The 15,494-nt window shown below is 38.5% G+C and overlaps 1 protein-coding gene and 1 long non-coding RNA gene across 8 annotated transcripts in view; one reads left to right on the plus strand and one right to left on the minus strand.

The window, feature by feature from the left end:
* LOC105828424 overlaps positions 1 to 15,494 on the plus strand; it is a 282,603-nt gene that overhangs the window by 49,089 nt on the left and 218,020 nt on the right. The window lies entirely within an intron of this gene.
* LOC105834291 (discoidin domain-containing receptor 2) overlaps positions 1 to 15,494 on the minus strand; it is a 77,477-nt gene that overhangs the window by 12,059 nt on the left and 49,924 nt on the right. For all 3 annotated transcript variants that reach the window (XM_028191293.2, XM_028191292.2, XM_028191291.2), the window contains 5 exons: positions 10,922 to 11,024; positions 8,466 to 8,697; positions 5,849 to 5,996; positions 812 to 976; positions 211 to 344 (listed from right to left, as the gene is read on the minus strand). In XM_028191293.2, the coding sequence (XP_028047094.2) occupies positions 211 to 344; positions 812 to 976; positions 5,849 to 5,996; positions 8,466 to 8,697; positions 10,922 to 11,024 (782 nt within the window). The remainder of the gene's footprint in view (positions 1 to 210; positions 345 to 811; positions 977 to 5,848; positions 5,997 to 8,465; positions 8,698 to 10,921; positions 11,025 to 15,494) is intronic.

The following is a 15,494-nucleotide window of genomic DNA, read 5'->3' on the forward strand; positions in this document are numbered from 1 at the left end:
ACATAAAGCTCACAATTAGTATATCACAATTAGAAAAGGAGATATGTTTCAAAATATATTCAGAAATCTCAATCAACAAATATGTATTGTCGTGAAATTAGTGATTTATTTTGTGATCAAATATTTAATTTTTCTGCTTTGCACAAAATGAGGATTCATGAAAGTATGTGAGTTTGAAAATATGTTGTACAAAAGTGAGTTGAAGATTACCTGAACATCCCGTGAGAAATAATTGTTGGTATAAATGTGTACCGCTTCGAAGACCATCATGGTTTCAAACTCGAAGATGAGCTCCACGAAGTTCTCTCGGAAAGTGTCACGAAGCCAAGCAACCCAACCCGTGCCTGTAGCCAACGGAGAAGAAACTTTCATACAAAATGCAATGAATTGCACTTACTTTGCTGCGGTTCTCTATTGCAGCAAACAAATATATTGTAATTGTTATGAAGGTTTATACGTGGCGGTGGTGATTTTGGGATTTTTTTTCTTTATTGGCGGTAGAACGTGAAAGTTTCAGAAGAAATTTATAATCGCGAAAGACAAACCCTTTTTATTTCAATATCACGCGGTAAAGTTACGCAATAATGATTCGATTATAATGAAGTGAGAGAATTATTGCAAATATTTCATCGTTGACGATGAAATATTTGCAATAATTCTCGTACACATATAGAATACAATGTCTGCAGACTTTTTTAACATAAAGAGATACGATTTCATTGAAATTATTTCACCAGCGGAAATTACTAGAGATATCTCTATCTACGTTCCGCTAATTTAACGCTCCCGCACGTGTTCACCCACCGATTACCTTTTCTATTTCCTATGTCGAGTCTATAATTATCTTCGCCGACCTCGCCATCGATTAGACAACCTAAACCATCGGTCAGCAAGTTCTCCTGCTTCTTACCGTCGTACGAGATGTCACTAAACTCTGGTAGAGAAGCATCTGGTATGGTGTAGCTCATGACACCGCCTGAAACAGACGAAAGTTTCCACGTGACGACCTACTGTGCACAACAGTAGTTTTCTTTTAAAACACTCGTCTCTCAAACTTTTACGTTACACCTGACTTCGTAGTACTATTAGCTGTGTTCTGTCTCTAGTTGGCGCTCTTTTTCTTTTTCTTTTTTTTTTAAATAATGTGTTAAATTTGTGTTGCTCTCAGATTTTCCGTAAAAGTGTATACAAAGTAAGCGTGTATAAAATAAGATAGTTTGTTATACCAATAAAGTTACAAATATCTCAATGAAAATAACATTTATAAAAGTATTTGCAATGTTGCATGTATTTTCAATTATCTTATTTTTTACGTATTTTTCCACATATAAAGACGTACTATTATTAATTATTATTATGATGGTTGGAAGTAAAAATTATTTTGCAAGTTTTCATATTACCTCACTAAAATTTACCGTGCATTTCGCAAACAGCAGCACTTTGCTCCAGTTCCCGGATACACTTCGAAAATGAAGTGGCGCTGCTTAATAACATGCCGTGAAGGGCGGTGGCGGAGAAGGCGCTTAGTTAAAATTAATCAATTAAAATTAATTAAAACGACTTGGTCGGTGTTAGTGGACGACCGCAAGGGACGGACGGTTGGATTTTCGTAGCGGGAAAATTAATAACGGACCGCAAAAATGGCGCGGTGCGCCCACTTTGCCATGTCGTGTTCAAAATCGCTTAACTACTCTTAATATTTCACGGTATATACGGCTCGCGGCCGGCCGTCGTTGTCACGCGATGTGGTCAAGCCAGTTTTGGTCAACGTACCTTTGCCTGATTTCGTGTCACGCGGATGACGCCGAGGTAATAATTTTACTTAGAACAACGTATAACGCCTTGTCGCCACGCGGTTGTTCTGCAACTACTGGCATCTACCACACCGCATCTCTACAGGAATACAAGAATTGTACATATCAAAATAAAGTAGCCGACCCCATTCCCGAATAAATAATCGGCCCTTTAATCGAGATACTTGCGCGCTCTCAAGGAAAATAGAGAGAAAAAAAAAAACACAAATTAAAGGGCGTGATAAGATGGCTAGTGCACGGCTCACTGTAAAGCGTGTTACGTACGTTAAAAAAAAAAAAAAGAACCAGTCGAGGGAACTCGGGATATGCAGATATACATTCGGAATTGTAGAGGTTCCGTGTGCAAGAGCGTTCAACAATAAGGGAATAAATGGCGAGTCAAATTAATCCGCAATTGAACGCAACGAAAGTAACCTCTTGGCGTGCACCTCTTTACGTGCTCGAGAATCGTTCGTGTAAACTGGTGAACATTTCACCGATGTGTCGCTGATATTCCTGCCATTTTTTGAAGGTACGCATTAAAGGACGCCGTATTTCAGCACGCGTCAGAAACATTGCTCTTACAGGGACTCTACTCTGTAATCTGGCAATCCGCTAATCTAATCTGCACTGGCAATCTCCCTCCCGTCTGCGGCTTGAAATTATTGCGAATTTTCATTGGAATTGTTAGAGCGATTTCCCAGCACGGTGTAATTCTTAACGAGTCTCGCGGTAATATAACTTTTCGCCGGCACGTGTGTAGAAATATTAACAACTAAAAATATTAACGACTATAACTAAATAAGCTAGCGCTAGCAGAGTTCTGTTTATTCCACACATATGTAATTAATTTCTATGTTCTTTAGTAAAGAATATCTCAAAATTTTTTTATCTTAATCTTAACAATAAGATTTTATAAACAGCAAAAATAAAATATCGAGAAATTATAATATTATTCATATTCTCATGTTCTAACATTATTTTCTAATAATCACATTTTAATGTAAAATTCTATATTAAAAAGAAAGTCCGGAGTTGCTAAAAAGATGCAAATTTAATCTGTTTGTTCAGCTTTCGAGTTCAGTCAGCGAAAAATCTCTCTTTTTCAATCTGCAATTTTACACGTTAAGATCGCAAGTGCGCGATATCCTGCAACGCTGAATTCGCAACGTATAATTTCTCACATATATGAGTAACGTCGTGCTTTAATAAATGATACGTTGGTTGTGCACCGCGCACTCTATCAACTCAGGGGCTTAGCACACTTGTATTCTGTCAGGCCGCGAATGTCAATACCAGGAGGACAATGTCGTGGATTCTGTACCGCGTTGACCGAGTAGGCCGTGTTGCCCGCGATCCGGGGGTAATCGTTCGTGTTCACCCGGCTCGGGGCAGGACATCAGCGTTGTTTTAACCCCGCTGCCGTGCACGGCCGCCATAAATCCGGCATACCCGCCCAGTCGGGCTCGATCTCACACGCTTCGAATACTTCTTATAACGCGAAAGCTCTCATGTTGCCGTTTTACGGGCTCCGCGCCGCAACGCTGGCCGTATATACGTCATCGAACATGTGCGGCCTAGTTGTTGTCGGACATTAGCGACCCAGAAAAATAATTCATGCAAATATCGTTTTTCCCTTGGTTAAATGTTGATAATGAGAGGAAGTGCAGGTTCTGTCAGGATAATAAAAGATTACTTCGGCTCCTGATAGTTGATTGATATCATTTGTTAATTATGCATATGCTATTTTAAGCAGTACAGTCTACTCTCATAAGCTTTTTGTATGTTCATTATTAATTAATGGTAAACGTCAATAATAGAGTTCAAGTTAACGCTGAATATTCTCTTATTCACGACTGACTTGCTTTTCACATTTAGAAAAACAGAAATAATCACTTATGTTTCATTATCCATAATTGAGAATCTCTTTTTCCGTTTAATGTTTTTATGTATTTTCCGTTTTACTTTACTTTGTGTACTGTTGTTGCTTGGGTTGATTGCACGGTTTCTTTTTCGTGTAAAATACATATCCCGACAATACCTAGTTGTATGTACATCTGTTGTTAGCATTTAACGAGGAATTCTCCATCAGATTTCTCTTTGTGTTTTATTATTTCAAGATAATAAGAAAAAATGCACATAAAAAGATATTTTGTTCATTCAGACGTAGATAATTGATTAAGTAAATATTAAGAATACCTAAATATCGTTGAACATATCTAAGTATCGACTTTGAAAATTGCTTATCTAAATAGAGAATAAATTTTTATTTATTTTTTGCAAAATATAATCTGATTAACGTGAGTGAATACTTATTAACGTATAATACGTATTGCCTTTGTTTAATCTTTACAACCCTACTACCTCTGACGCTTTGTTAAAATTTATATATAAAATTACGTCTTGAATTTAGGGGTCCGGTAAGTAGAGTGGTCGAGAAAAGAAACTGTATGCAAATTTATGTAAATAGCATTGAGGTATAGCGCTCAGCTTGTTTGTTATATCTAACACACGCACCTGTACATAAATTATGAGAACGGATTTTGTATGCGTCACGAACACTTAACATTCGTTACTTTGTTAGATCAAAAGTAGAGACTCGGAGAGAAAATAAATTGAAATGTTAGCATACCCCAGATATTAATCAGATCTAAAATGAAAACTGAAGGCATTAGAGAAGTTTTGCCTAATACAAAGATACTAGGAAAAGTCAAAAGAATTGCGAGACTTTCCTTGTATCTTTTTTCATGATATTTATCATTTTAATCTGGAAATGAGACAATAAAAATATTATTGTATTTGAATTATTTTATAGATAATTATTATCGTCAATTAACCATCATTAAGTAATAATAGTAAAATATGATTCTTTTTCTTTATATACGTATAGATATATGTAACTATCTATTTTTTGTTCACTCAGCTTTCTTGAGAAAATCGTCTATGCATTTGGAATAATACTTAAGAAAATTGGAAGAAGTCGGGGGAATTTTCAAATTTTCTCAGTAAGTCTGTTATTGCCTCGACGTAATGAGTATTCAACTTACACGAGCGCTAACGGTACATTGATTATATAAGAGACATTAAGTACTAGAACTAGGTCGAAAACAAATGTACGAAGCCGAATACCTAGCAATGAGATCGTTCGTATAACGCTGTTACGAACGTTAATGGGATCTAGCACTATAGTTAGAGTCAACGGCACCCTGCCTTCGCGTAGCCGTCTCAACGACGTCCCGGCAAATTGAATGAAATTGCAATTTGGAAATTAATCGTCAGATGTCCACTCGTGCAACATCGTCGCGTCATCTTCGTGTAGCCACGCGATTGCATACATGATTCCGGTTACAAATATATTCGCATTTTAATAATTCTAATTGAACTAATGTACCATAAGCGTGTTGAAATGAGAAATGCATTTGTGGATCATTTAATGCCATTTTTGTTTACTTCTGCTTATTAATTTGTTAGTAACACACGCGACACATTCATATTTTAACACTCACGAATTAGTAATAATATTCGATGTGAATTACGTCAGTTATGTCATTTTCAATGATAATTTGGTTATCGCATATCCAAATAAGTTTGCTATGAATAGCAATCGATTTGTATGCAAAAATTTATGATGGCCAATACGGGAGATGATGGCCAATGGAAAACGTTTGCTTATCCGCGTAAGAGAATTTTCGATGAACACATTATCGACAATTGTCATCATTGTGCCAATTGTCTTCATAATTACTCACTTTATTTTATGAAAGGTATATTATGAAGTACGTTTATTTAAATAATATAGATAAAATTGCATATATATTCAACTTTATTCACAACCCGCATTCTATTTATTTTAACGAAATTCCAAATGCAATTGAAATTACAATTGAAAATATTATTTAAAAAAGTGATTTTTTTTTTACAATAATGAATAAATGAATTAAATTTCTGTGCGAGCCTTCATTTATGAGAAAATCGATTTTAAAGATTAGAAGATCAATAATAAATTGTTAATTTTGAAAATATAATAAACGTTTCTCGTGTATTGTAATACTTACTCGTGTCTCGGCATCCTTTGAGCTCGATGCGAAGGCAAACCGTACGTCTGTGTTCCGAATGTGGTAGAATCCGAATTTGACTAGCGAATATAGGTGGAATCAAATTGTGTGATACAACGGTGGACGTATCGCTGTTGCCAGTTAAAACCTATGGATCAATGTCATGCATATTAATAAAATAGAAAATGCAAATAAACAAAATTAGACCGCGACTTTTCACGCGTCAATTAACGCGAGACTTGATATTTGACTAACAATACCGTCACTTAGAGTAAGGAAGTGTTTTTTTTTTTTTTAATTTAGCGTTAACGAGAAAGGTGGATTTTTTCAAGCGACTGATAAATTCAATCTTTCTTATCGCGACGACCATATAGCATAATGAGATTTAATGGTAATGGACATTCTATTCGAAAATTTCACAGTACTTATAGACATCTCAATTTTGGATCAGTTAATGCAATACTGGTAAATGTGTGTATGCGCTTCAATGTGCAGCACCATTAATATCTAGATGGAAATATCTGAATATACGTCTGATATCGATAACAGTCACATTATTTCGGCAATAATGTATTGCGTTAAATACGAACTTTTCGTCAAAATTCCGATTCGGTCAATTTCCGTTGAATTGACATTAACGTAACGAGGTGATTGTGATTTCCGCGAAAAAGTCAATTACCTGCAAAACTTATTTGTGGTACCACCACGCTTCGGCTCATTTCATCTTAATTTAGTCTCACTTACTATGTCATATGAGCATGATTAAACGATAAGAGATTATTCGATATAAATATAATACAATGAATGTGATTAAATCAGCCATCGCTTCATTTTACATTTTACGACCATTGATACCGTGGTGAATTATTGATAAGAGAGAATTTAACATTTTATATAATGGAGTAAATGTTGCGCGACACAAAATATACAAGCGCTAAAATACGAGAAAATACAAAAGTTATTTGTCATGAAGTTACACATTATTATTATTTATCTCATCATTTATTACAATATATACTAGTAACATATCTATAAAAATTGTAAAAAGTTACTGCATACAAAGGTTACTGCATATAATCGAAAATACATTTACATAGAAGTTGACTATGTAAATAGATATAAATAGAGATTAGAATAGAAATAATTTTAGATATAATAATAATGATAGATATGTGCAGTGTTAAAGGTGATGATGCCGGTGGATTCAATCTTCAAACATGATATTCGAGAATGCGAGAAAAGAGTCCGACAAAGAAAACGGAAAGTTGTACTTTTAGAGATGCTTAAACCATACGGTACGAAGACATTACGTGCAATTCCAGCACAAGAGTAGATCGTTTATCGATTGCCGCTTTCTCTCTTCCCTATTTCATGACTGAATCTTGCGAACGGTGGAAAATTTTGATACGCAAAATCAAACTCGAAGAATATTGTACGATCAACCGTGGAACAAAAGGGTTTTGATAACACAGTAGGAAGATATGTTTCATTTAAACTGGATACTCTATTGTTTGAGAGATAGTTGGTAAATATTATTGGTTTCCTGTGTGTGGTAATAAAAGAATATCGAGTTATATTTCCTACTGTTACACAAATAAGGATTAAATTACATGTTAATTAAATTATTAATTAAATTACAATTTTGTGCGCGTATTGATAATCAAATTTTGGGATATATTATAAATTGTGAAAATTTAACATTTGTCTTCTCAAATTTCCTCTCAAATATATGTATATCTTCTCAAATATATTCAAATATTCACGCAATTGTCTTAATAATCAGTGCAGTTATAGCGAAAGACTTATTATCTACTTTTGTTTTCTCTTGAATTTTTTAAAATTGCTCATTTTTCATTATGCCCATCTTACAGCGAACTTTAACTTGTGATAAAATTTTCTTTCACGGATAATTGACATGGGAAAAGTTCTATTAATTAAGCATCGTTAACAAGTGCCAAGTTCTAATTGTGACTTTACTAACAAGCGACTTCGAGCTTTGCGTTTCAACAGAATAAAATTCCAATTTGACACCAGGCACGTGGGTGATTCCAATCGGTTTTGTAGTTTTGTTCTACGTATCGTTTACGTACATTTGTTTGAGTTTGTTCCAATTGAGACACGGTGTAAACTCTCGACAGCTTGCGTACAACACTTCTACAATCAAACGTTTGTTGCAATCAAACTCCACAATTGCTCTCTTCTATGCAATGCACTATTCAAAGCATAGTTTTCATAGCATGCGTTGTAATTAAGATAAAAATACTTTGGTCGTATTATATATATATATATATATATATATATATATATAAATTGTTAAAATTCTAGAATGTTAAAAAGTTGAAAAATTAATTATTAAAGCAAAAATTGTTAATGGAAGCATGTTATTTTTATTCTTTCGTATAAGAGTTTTTTTTTGTTTTAATTAATATTTATATTAATGTATAAAATAATACACTGCATCGCGCAATCGAATATTTATATTATTATAATACATCGCGCGAATTTTTTTAATACAAATTAATCAAAGGAGAGCAATGAATAGGAGCATTGAACTCGGCAAATCACGCTCACCCCTTTCCCACAAATACCATCAACAGACGTGCCTGTCCTGTCTTACCTCTTGCTTGTCCCAACGCTTATATCGCCGCCATCGAGTAAAGCCGGGACGTCGATATTCTACAGTGTAATCCTCGACGTATTCCTGACCGCGGCCGTGATCGAAACGGCCCTGCGTCTGCACCCCGGTAATGACGTGAGTGTTCAGTAGGTCAACTTGAAGCCACTCGCGAACCCCTTTCTCTATTTGGATTTTTGGACACCAAGCACCGCCGGCAGTCTCCTTCCGGAGCCTATTTAAAATATCATTAATGCGATAAAGATAATTCCTCTGTTTTAGCTGACGACGTGGTACAACTACAAGAATGCGATTTTTCTAAAGATTAGAAAATTTATATCCTTTGTCTCTTGCAAAGCCCATTCTTTTTTATTTGCAAGAAACTTAATCTTGTTCCTTAAGGTTAATGCGCTTTATTATCGTTTTAACAGATTGAGTGGAAGTATAATTTCCGTTTAGAAATTTAACATAATCTAAATGAAGAAAGATAATGTATTATTCGCAAGAGGAGAGATATTTGTACAACGACAATTTCGGGAATTGCGGTGCACATAATTTACAACTGCTAAAAGTGTGCCGAAATTACCGAATCGTATACGGTACTTTGCAAACGAAGGACTTTGCATAAGAGGGCCGTTAAACTTTTCATTTCAAAAATGCCGCGGAATTATCGTTTTACTGTCTTGCCGAGCATAAAAAAGTCTGCCAATTATATTGTACAATTCAGTTACTATTCTTTCAACTAAGAAGAACAATTCACGAGACCATTTCTAGGTTTTAAGAACTTCCACCTTTTTAAAAGTGTACTTAAACAGTGCATCCGTGATTTACTCGCGCTCCTACCTTTCCGAGCCGTTTCTTCCGCTCACGTTTTCTCCCTTCCTTCGATTATTTACGTTTGTGTTAAATGGCGTTAATGAAAGTCTTACTACCTCAATCACTTCTGGTCGAGTGGCATCTCGTACTTAATAACAAAGTTAACTTGCCCGTAGATCGAGAAGATTCTCGTTTTTTTTCCCACTTTCCGCTGACGATTGATTTCCGGGTGGCGTTCGTGCCGCATTAATTCGTTTACAGTTTGCAGTTTTTACGTAACTTTAATACAAAAGGATTTCATTGTTAAAGTTGAAGTTCTCCGTGTAGCGCGGCTGATAGAAATTTCATATTATCAAGTAAATTGCGCTCTTACGGAAACTTTGTACGCGTGAGGAGTGTCAACTAATTGTAAGTGCGAACAAAGCTCTTTATTAATATTGTAAAGCCGCAAACGTGTAGAACGCTTTCTCGCGCTATTATATGTAATATTGAATTATTTTTTGCCTTGTTAAAGATTACATTCAAAGATTTAACGGTTGCGAAACTTTTGCCAGGCTTTAAATATATATAAAATATAGCTAATTAAATATATGTTGGGATATAATCTTATTACAGAGAAGAGCTCTTCATCTATTCACGAACAATATACAAAGACTACATAATAACTGCTCTTACTGTGTACGTTGTTGTATATACAAGCTGCTCTCAGACCGAAACGATTTGACGTATTTAAACCTTCAGGCGGGTGCTCATTTATCAGGCGCGTCTGACGGCTGATCAATGATCATCCTTACCACTGTTTTAATTATCCGCCGCTGGAACGTAATAACCTGACGAAAGGATCCATTTCTCAATTTACTTACTGCATATACATTTTGTTTAAGTATCATGATAACAATGCACTCAACTTGTGTACTGTTACAATAAATTTATATTCCGTTTTAACGAAAAAAAAAAAAAAACTCAATCGACTGCAAAATGATGCAACATATTTATTATACACAGTAAAAAAATGAAAAATTTAATTGTTTTCACTTCTGTTAATTTTGCCGTTTTTAAATTTTTTAACGAGCCGATTAAATGAATGAAATTGATATACAATGCATTATACATTTTATACACGGGCATTATATTATTATTCTAATTGCGATGTAATAATTCAGTTATTATTGTAATTTTCTTGAGCACGTTTACGCGGAAAGTATCACTTTCAAGCGATTGCTTCGCAGAAATATACCTTGTATAAAACGTGATTACTCGTAATCGGATTGCGCGTTTGATAGTCACAAGCGCATTAGGCATGTAACTTCAAGGAAATTAGATTTGAATAAGTTAAAATCCCAGTGGGCGTTAAATCAATATCGTCACTGCTCGGAAAAAGCAAACTTTCGCGATAGATAGATGGATAGGCAGACGAATGGGATCGTCGAGTTATAAACAGTACGCGCGCGACAGCTGCGTAAAATATAGGGTAGGGTATACGAGAGAAATGACGCATGGCGTATGGCCGTGGATGATGTCACTGCGTTAAACTCGCGGCCTGATAAACGATTGAACCTACCCTCTTCAAAGTACATTAAAAAAGCGTAGGGTGTCTTTTAACGTTGCGGAAAGTGGTGGACCGTAAAAAGTAATGTGCTCACCTGCCATTTCGCGGCCCGACGTTCGTCACATACGACGAGGACGCGGTGATAGCTGAATCCGGTATGTCACCCGACTCCATCCCCAAGGACTGGTTGCATGATCCTGGAACACGAGGACGCTCTAATGTTAATAGACGAGATAATGATTTTGATGAATTATTAATTCACTTCACGTTTTTGAAAATTCATCGGAATTTATGTTGCATTTTTAAAAACCAAATAGATTGGTAATTGTTGTCCGTGCCGACATCGAATATTCATTAAAATTTTATGACTAAGTCAGCTATTTGAAACGCAAATAACGTTTCGTTTATGGCTACGTAGAACTTTCGACGAGGCTTTCCTGACGTTTTCCACAAAGGCGGCGACGCATCGCCTGACGCAGCGCCTTTTAAAGACAATGGAGCAAAATAAACAATAAATAGTGCGTGATATCGCGCACTATTCCGCCGGATGGGGAGGTTGGGGGAGGGGGGCAGCTCTTTAAAGTTGGAGTATATCCGCAAGAATCACGAACGTAAACAGCAATTACGACGTCGTCGTCGCAGTCGTTGTTCGCGAAGTTGGGATAAGTGGCGAATGGCTCCGAAGCCTCGAGGCGCATCGCCGCCGGGATATTATCCAATCACTATACTTATTAGTCTTTCAGCGATCTCATTCACGTTTCAATTCGCGTTACGTTTACTGTCATTCGGTTGTAATCTTTCCATTAAAGTTTTCGTCGGACAACAAAAAGCTGCGGCGCGCGAACGCCGTTCCTCCGCCCGCCGTTGGAAAACTTCAACACCGCCGCGCCGGGATCAATCGCCCTGAATAAATTTGTTTTACGAGATCGACCGGCGATCAATCTGTCCCTCCGCGATTTTATTTGCAATTAAGAAAAGATCAATCCCATCCTGTATATACAGTAGCGACGTTTGTTTCATCGTGTAGATTAAACCCATCTGGCGTATCTCTTCTTTTTATTTTCGAATCGATCTCACCGATCGAGAAACGAAAATTACATCATTTCCAAGTTTATATTACACATCAATTAGAATTGCATTTGTTACGTCCTTGTGCTTCCGACGCGGCGAATGCCACGGGAAACATTACACCGGCCGTGCGGTTTATTATCGGACATACAGCGGCATTTACACGCGGAATAGTTCGAGGGGAAGCGGAGAAAACGTATCTTCCGGTTCTTAAATCAGCGAGCAGGAAGAATCGTTCGTGTACTACGCGAGCCTGTTCTTATTGGTCTCGAGCGCATGATCGAACGTGAGGCCGCGTATGGTCGATTAAATCTTTTCGCATGCCTGTCAGCTCTGCGGTTTATGTTGGTACGGCGGCAACCCTCTTAGAGAAACCCCCAAGAAGAAGTAAACGATCGGGCTAAGCTGGTCGGGGAAGCGAAAAGAAATTTCTTCTCACGAAGGTAAAATCAGGAACTCGAGCGATAAACATTGTGATTGTCGTTATTGCCGTGGCTCGCTCGAGAGCGATTCTGCGGAGGGGGGAGAGGGTGCTTCTATCAAAATCTACTAGACGTCGTTACAACAAAATCCACTAAAAACTTCATAGATCTTTCACCAGCGTGGGGGTCGAAAATTCGCGGAAGAGAGCTTTGCGGTGTTAGGAAAGCGAGAACACCGCCGGGAATGACAAAGGATCGCTATGAGAAACGTTTTCACGAGGATTTAACCGGCTAGTTTGCGAGACCAGACGACGCTATTTACAGCGGAAGTATTTTAATAACGTCAGCCATAGTGCATTCAGCCATAGTTGACTTCATTCGGTTATAATTGTTTTTTTTTTTTTTTATGTACTCTGTGAAAAGTGATGAGAATGGTAATCGATGAGATGGGAGATGAAGAGCGTATTTGAGCCAACTTCCTGTTTTCACATACGAGATGTATTAAAAATGTTTATCGATTTATTCAGCACAGTTGCAGGGTCAAAAGTAGCTGGCGTACTACACGTACGAGATTAAATTAAGTTGAATTAAACGAGTATCGAGATTTAAAGAGCACGCACGACTTATCGTATGTAATCTCTTATCTGATATTACTTCACTAAGTGTTTCACTATGTGCCCGGATTGCTGTGCGTTACGGCAGCGGCAAGGGGCATTTTGTAACCACTACACGAATGCAGACATCTGGTGCATGGAAATCGCATGGGCATTTGAACTTGGAAAACGTATTCATAGAATTCTCGCGCTCCATCTTTCCCTCCAGTTTACGCAAATATTCTTCCTCTTTGCGCTTTGTTTCAATCTACAAATAGAGCAGATAAGAGAAAAGAAACACATGTCAAATGTTCGATCGAAAACAGCGGAAGCCGAACGCACCAGTCACAAACGACATGAAATAACGCAAACCCCGAGAGAAGCGGTACGTTGCCTGCCATTTGTCGTTTATATCGTTTTCGCGCGAACTGTGTAACAGAATAAGCAATGAAAGGATGATAACTTCGCAAACAAACAAATAAAAAAAAAAAAAGAGAGTAGGTGCGCGTGAGAAATGACACGAGAGCCGTAAAACGATCGATCACATTGATAGTAAAGGATTAATTCAGAATTGTACCTTTTTTATGTGACTCACTTACTTTTTATGCCTGAAATATTTAAAATGTGAACTCGAAAAAAAAAATAAAGCTCGATATTGCGGAACGTTCGAGGGAACGAACCGCCCGGCAAAATTCGTTCGTTAAACCGCCTACATATTTCAGATATAATCTTCCGGGAATCACTCTCTGTTTTCTATAATTCAACCTCGTACTTGTCGGAATGCTCACGCGCCTCTCCCCGTCTCTCTTTCCCACACTTCCTCTCTGGGGCCAGTAAGTAACAACCTTCGCACCCATTGTACGGGCGGGAGAATCCTGACGCGCGGTCGGTGGTATACGAGGCGTTTCGTGGATTCATTGCGACGCATTCCACGTCGAACTATTCGTCTTGCCAGGTGGCGTGCAATTTGGCGAACCCGGGGGACACGACAGCCGGAAATCCGGGCACCTCGGCCACAGTCAGCACCACCGAAGACACCTCGAGGCGACTATGATTTGGGTGCGAGTCTTGGCGCCTCCCTGGTTAGTCCCCGCGATGTCGGATCCGTACGTATCGAGGTAGTTTAAACTTTAAACTGTTGCGGCACATAGAGCTCGCGTACAAAACGGCTCGCGGATTACTTTCACTTCATTCGCGTACTCTCGCGACATTTTTCAACCATTTCTCGTTCAACGCGTTCTTTCTATTTGTTTCTATCGCTCCCGTGTCGGGCGCAACAGCAGTCTTCGTTAATTCGTAGAGAAATGAAAACTCTTCCCCCTTTTTTTTTTTATTTTTCCAATTGCGCGAAACAAGTGTTCTCGAAAATCAAACCCCGAACAAGTCGGACGAGTTTTACGAGGTGGATGCACCCGTCAAGCTACTAATTCCGCACGCGTGCGCACGTTAACGTTTCACACGAATATTGTAAAGCTCCCTGCTGCCAGGTGTCCTCCGCGTCACCTGGTCCACTTTGTCCCCCGTTACTATCGAATGAAAATCCGGCTTGGAAACTTTCCTGTCGCGATGCTCTCGGCACAATCGGCTTTCTCCGTTCTTCGGGTACGTTTGTCCGCACGGATGAACAGCGGTGCGGTGACCGGCGGGACTCTCTCGTCGCTTTTTGCGACGATTCCTCCTGTTTGTCCCCGTTTGAAATAAGGATTCCGGATTGGAGGGTCGATATTACCTGTTCGAGCTCGACTATGCCAGGGAGAAATCTTTTTTTTTTACCACCCTTTTCCCCCCTCGCCACCCCTCTATCTCCTCTTGTTTGTTTCTGTCTGGTTTTCGATTCGTTCGGTCCGATGGGAGTACGTCAGGTGTTCCGCCTATAATCCTTCGAACCAAGCACGAATGGAACTGCGGGGATAGTTGATCCTACTCGATAGCGTAGCCATGTTTCTCTGAACCGCACTTGACTTGCCTCTCATTTTTTAGGAGTTACTGATTTCTAATCATTAATAATCACTGACTGAAGGGAGTGGCGTTTTTTTTTTTTTTAGCGCACGAAGGATTCGTCGGGCAATTTTCGAAGAGATTTTACCGCATTAATGTATCGATTTGATAAACATCGTTTCGAACGATAGGCTACGCCCGATGGCAACGTTGCCGTTTCTCTGTTTGCGGGCAAAATTCGTCAGGCTTATTACAAGATAATTGGTAGTCGCTTCATCGGCTCGTTATCGCATAGTACGAGGCGCAATTCGAAAATCGTGTTAGCGGTGTACGTCGATAGACTGGACGATTATTCGTCCATTATCATCGCGTACATGCTCTCGTCCCGGTGTCTGGATTACAATACCAAATGATAGCCATCAGAAATGCACGACAGAACTTCGCAACAGCCCTTCGTCACCGTGGTAGGGGGATCGGATTTACGTGCCGGTGAGATACGTAGATCGCCATCTGCGAGTGTGTTTGCGACGACGTTAACACGAAACACGTTCACGTTTCCGTTTTCCATCCGTCGTCGTACCCTCTCACCGAGTCGGCAATTCGATGGGAAGACAGGCACTGCGTGGCACTGCGAGAGGGGCGTTCG

The sequence above is a fragment of the Monomorium pharaonis genome, chromosome 11, assembly GCF_013373865.1.
Source record: "Monomorium pharaonis isolate MP-MQ-018 chromosome 11, ASM1337386v2, whole genome shotgun sequence".
NCBI classification, from domain to species: Eukaryota; Metazoa; Arthropoda; class Insecta; order Hymenoptera; family Formicidae; genus Monomorium; species Monomorium pharaonis.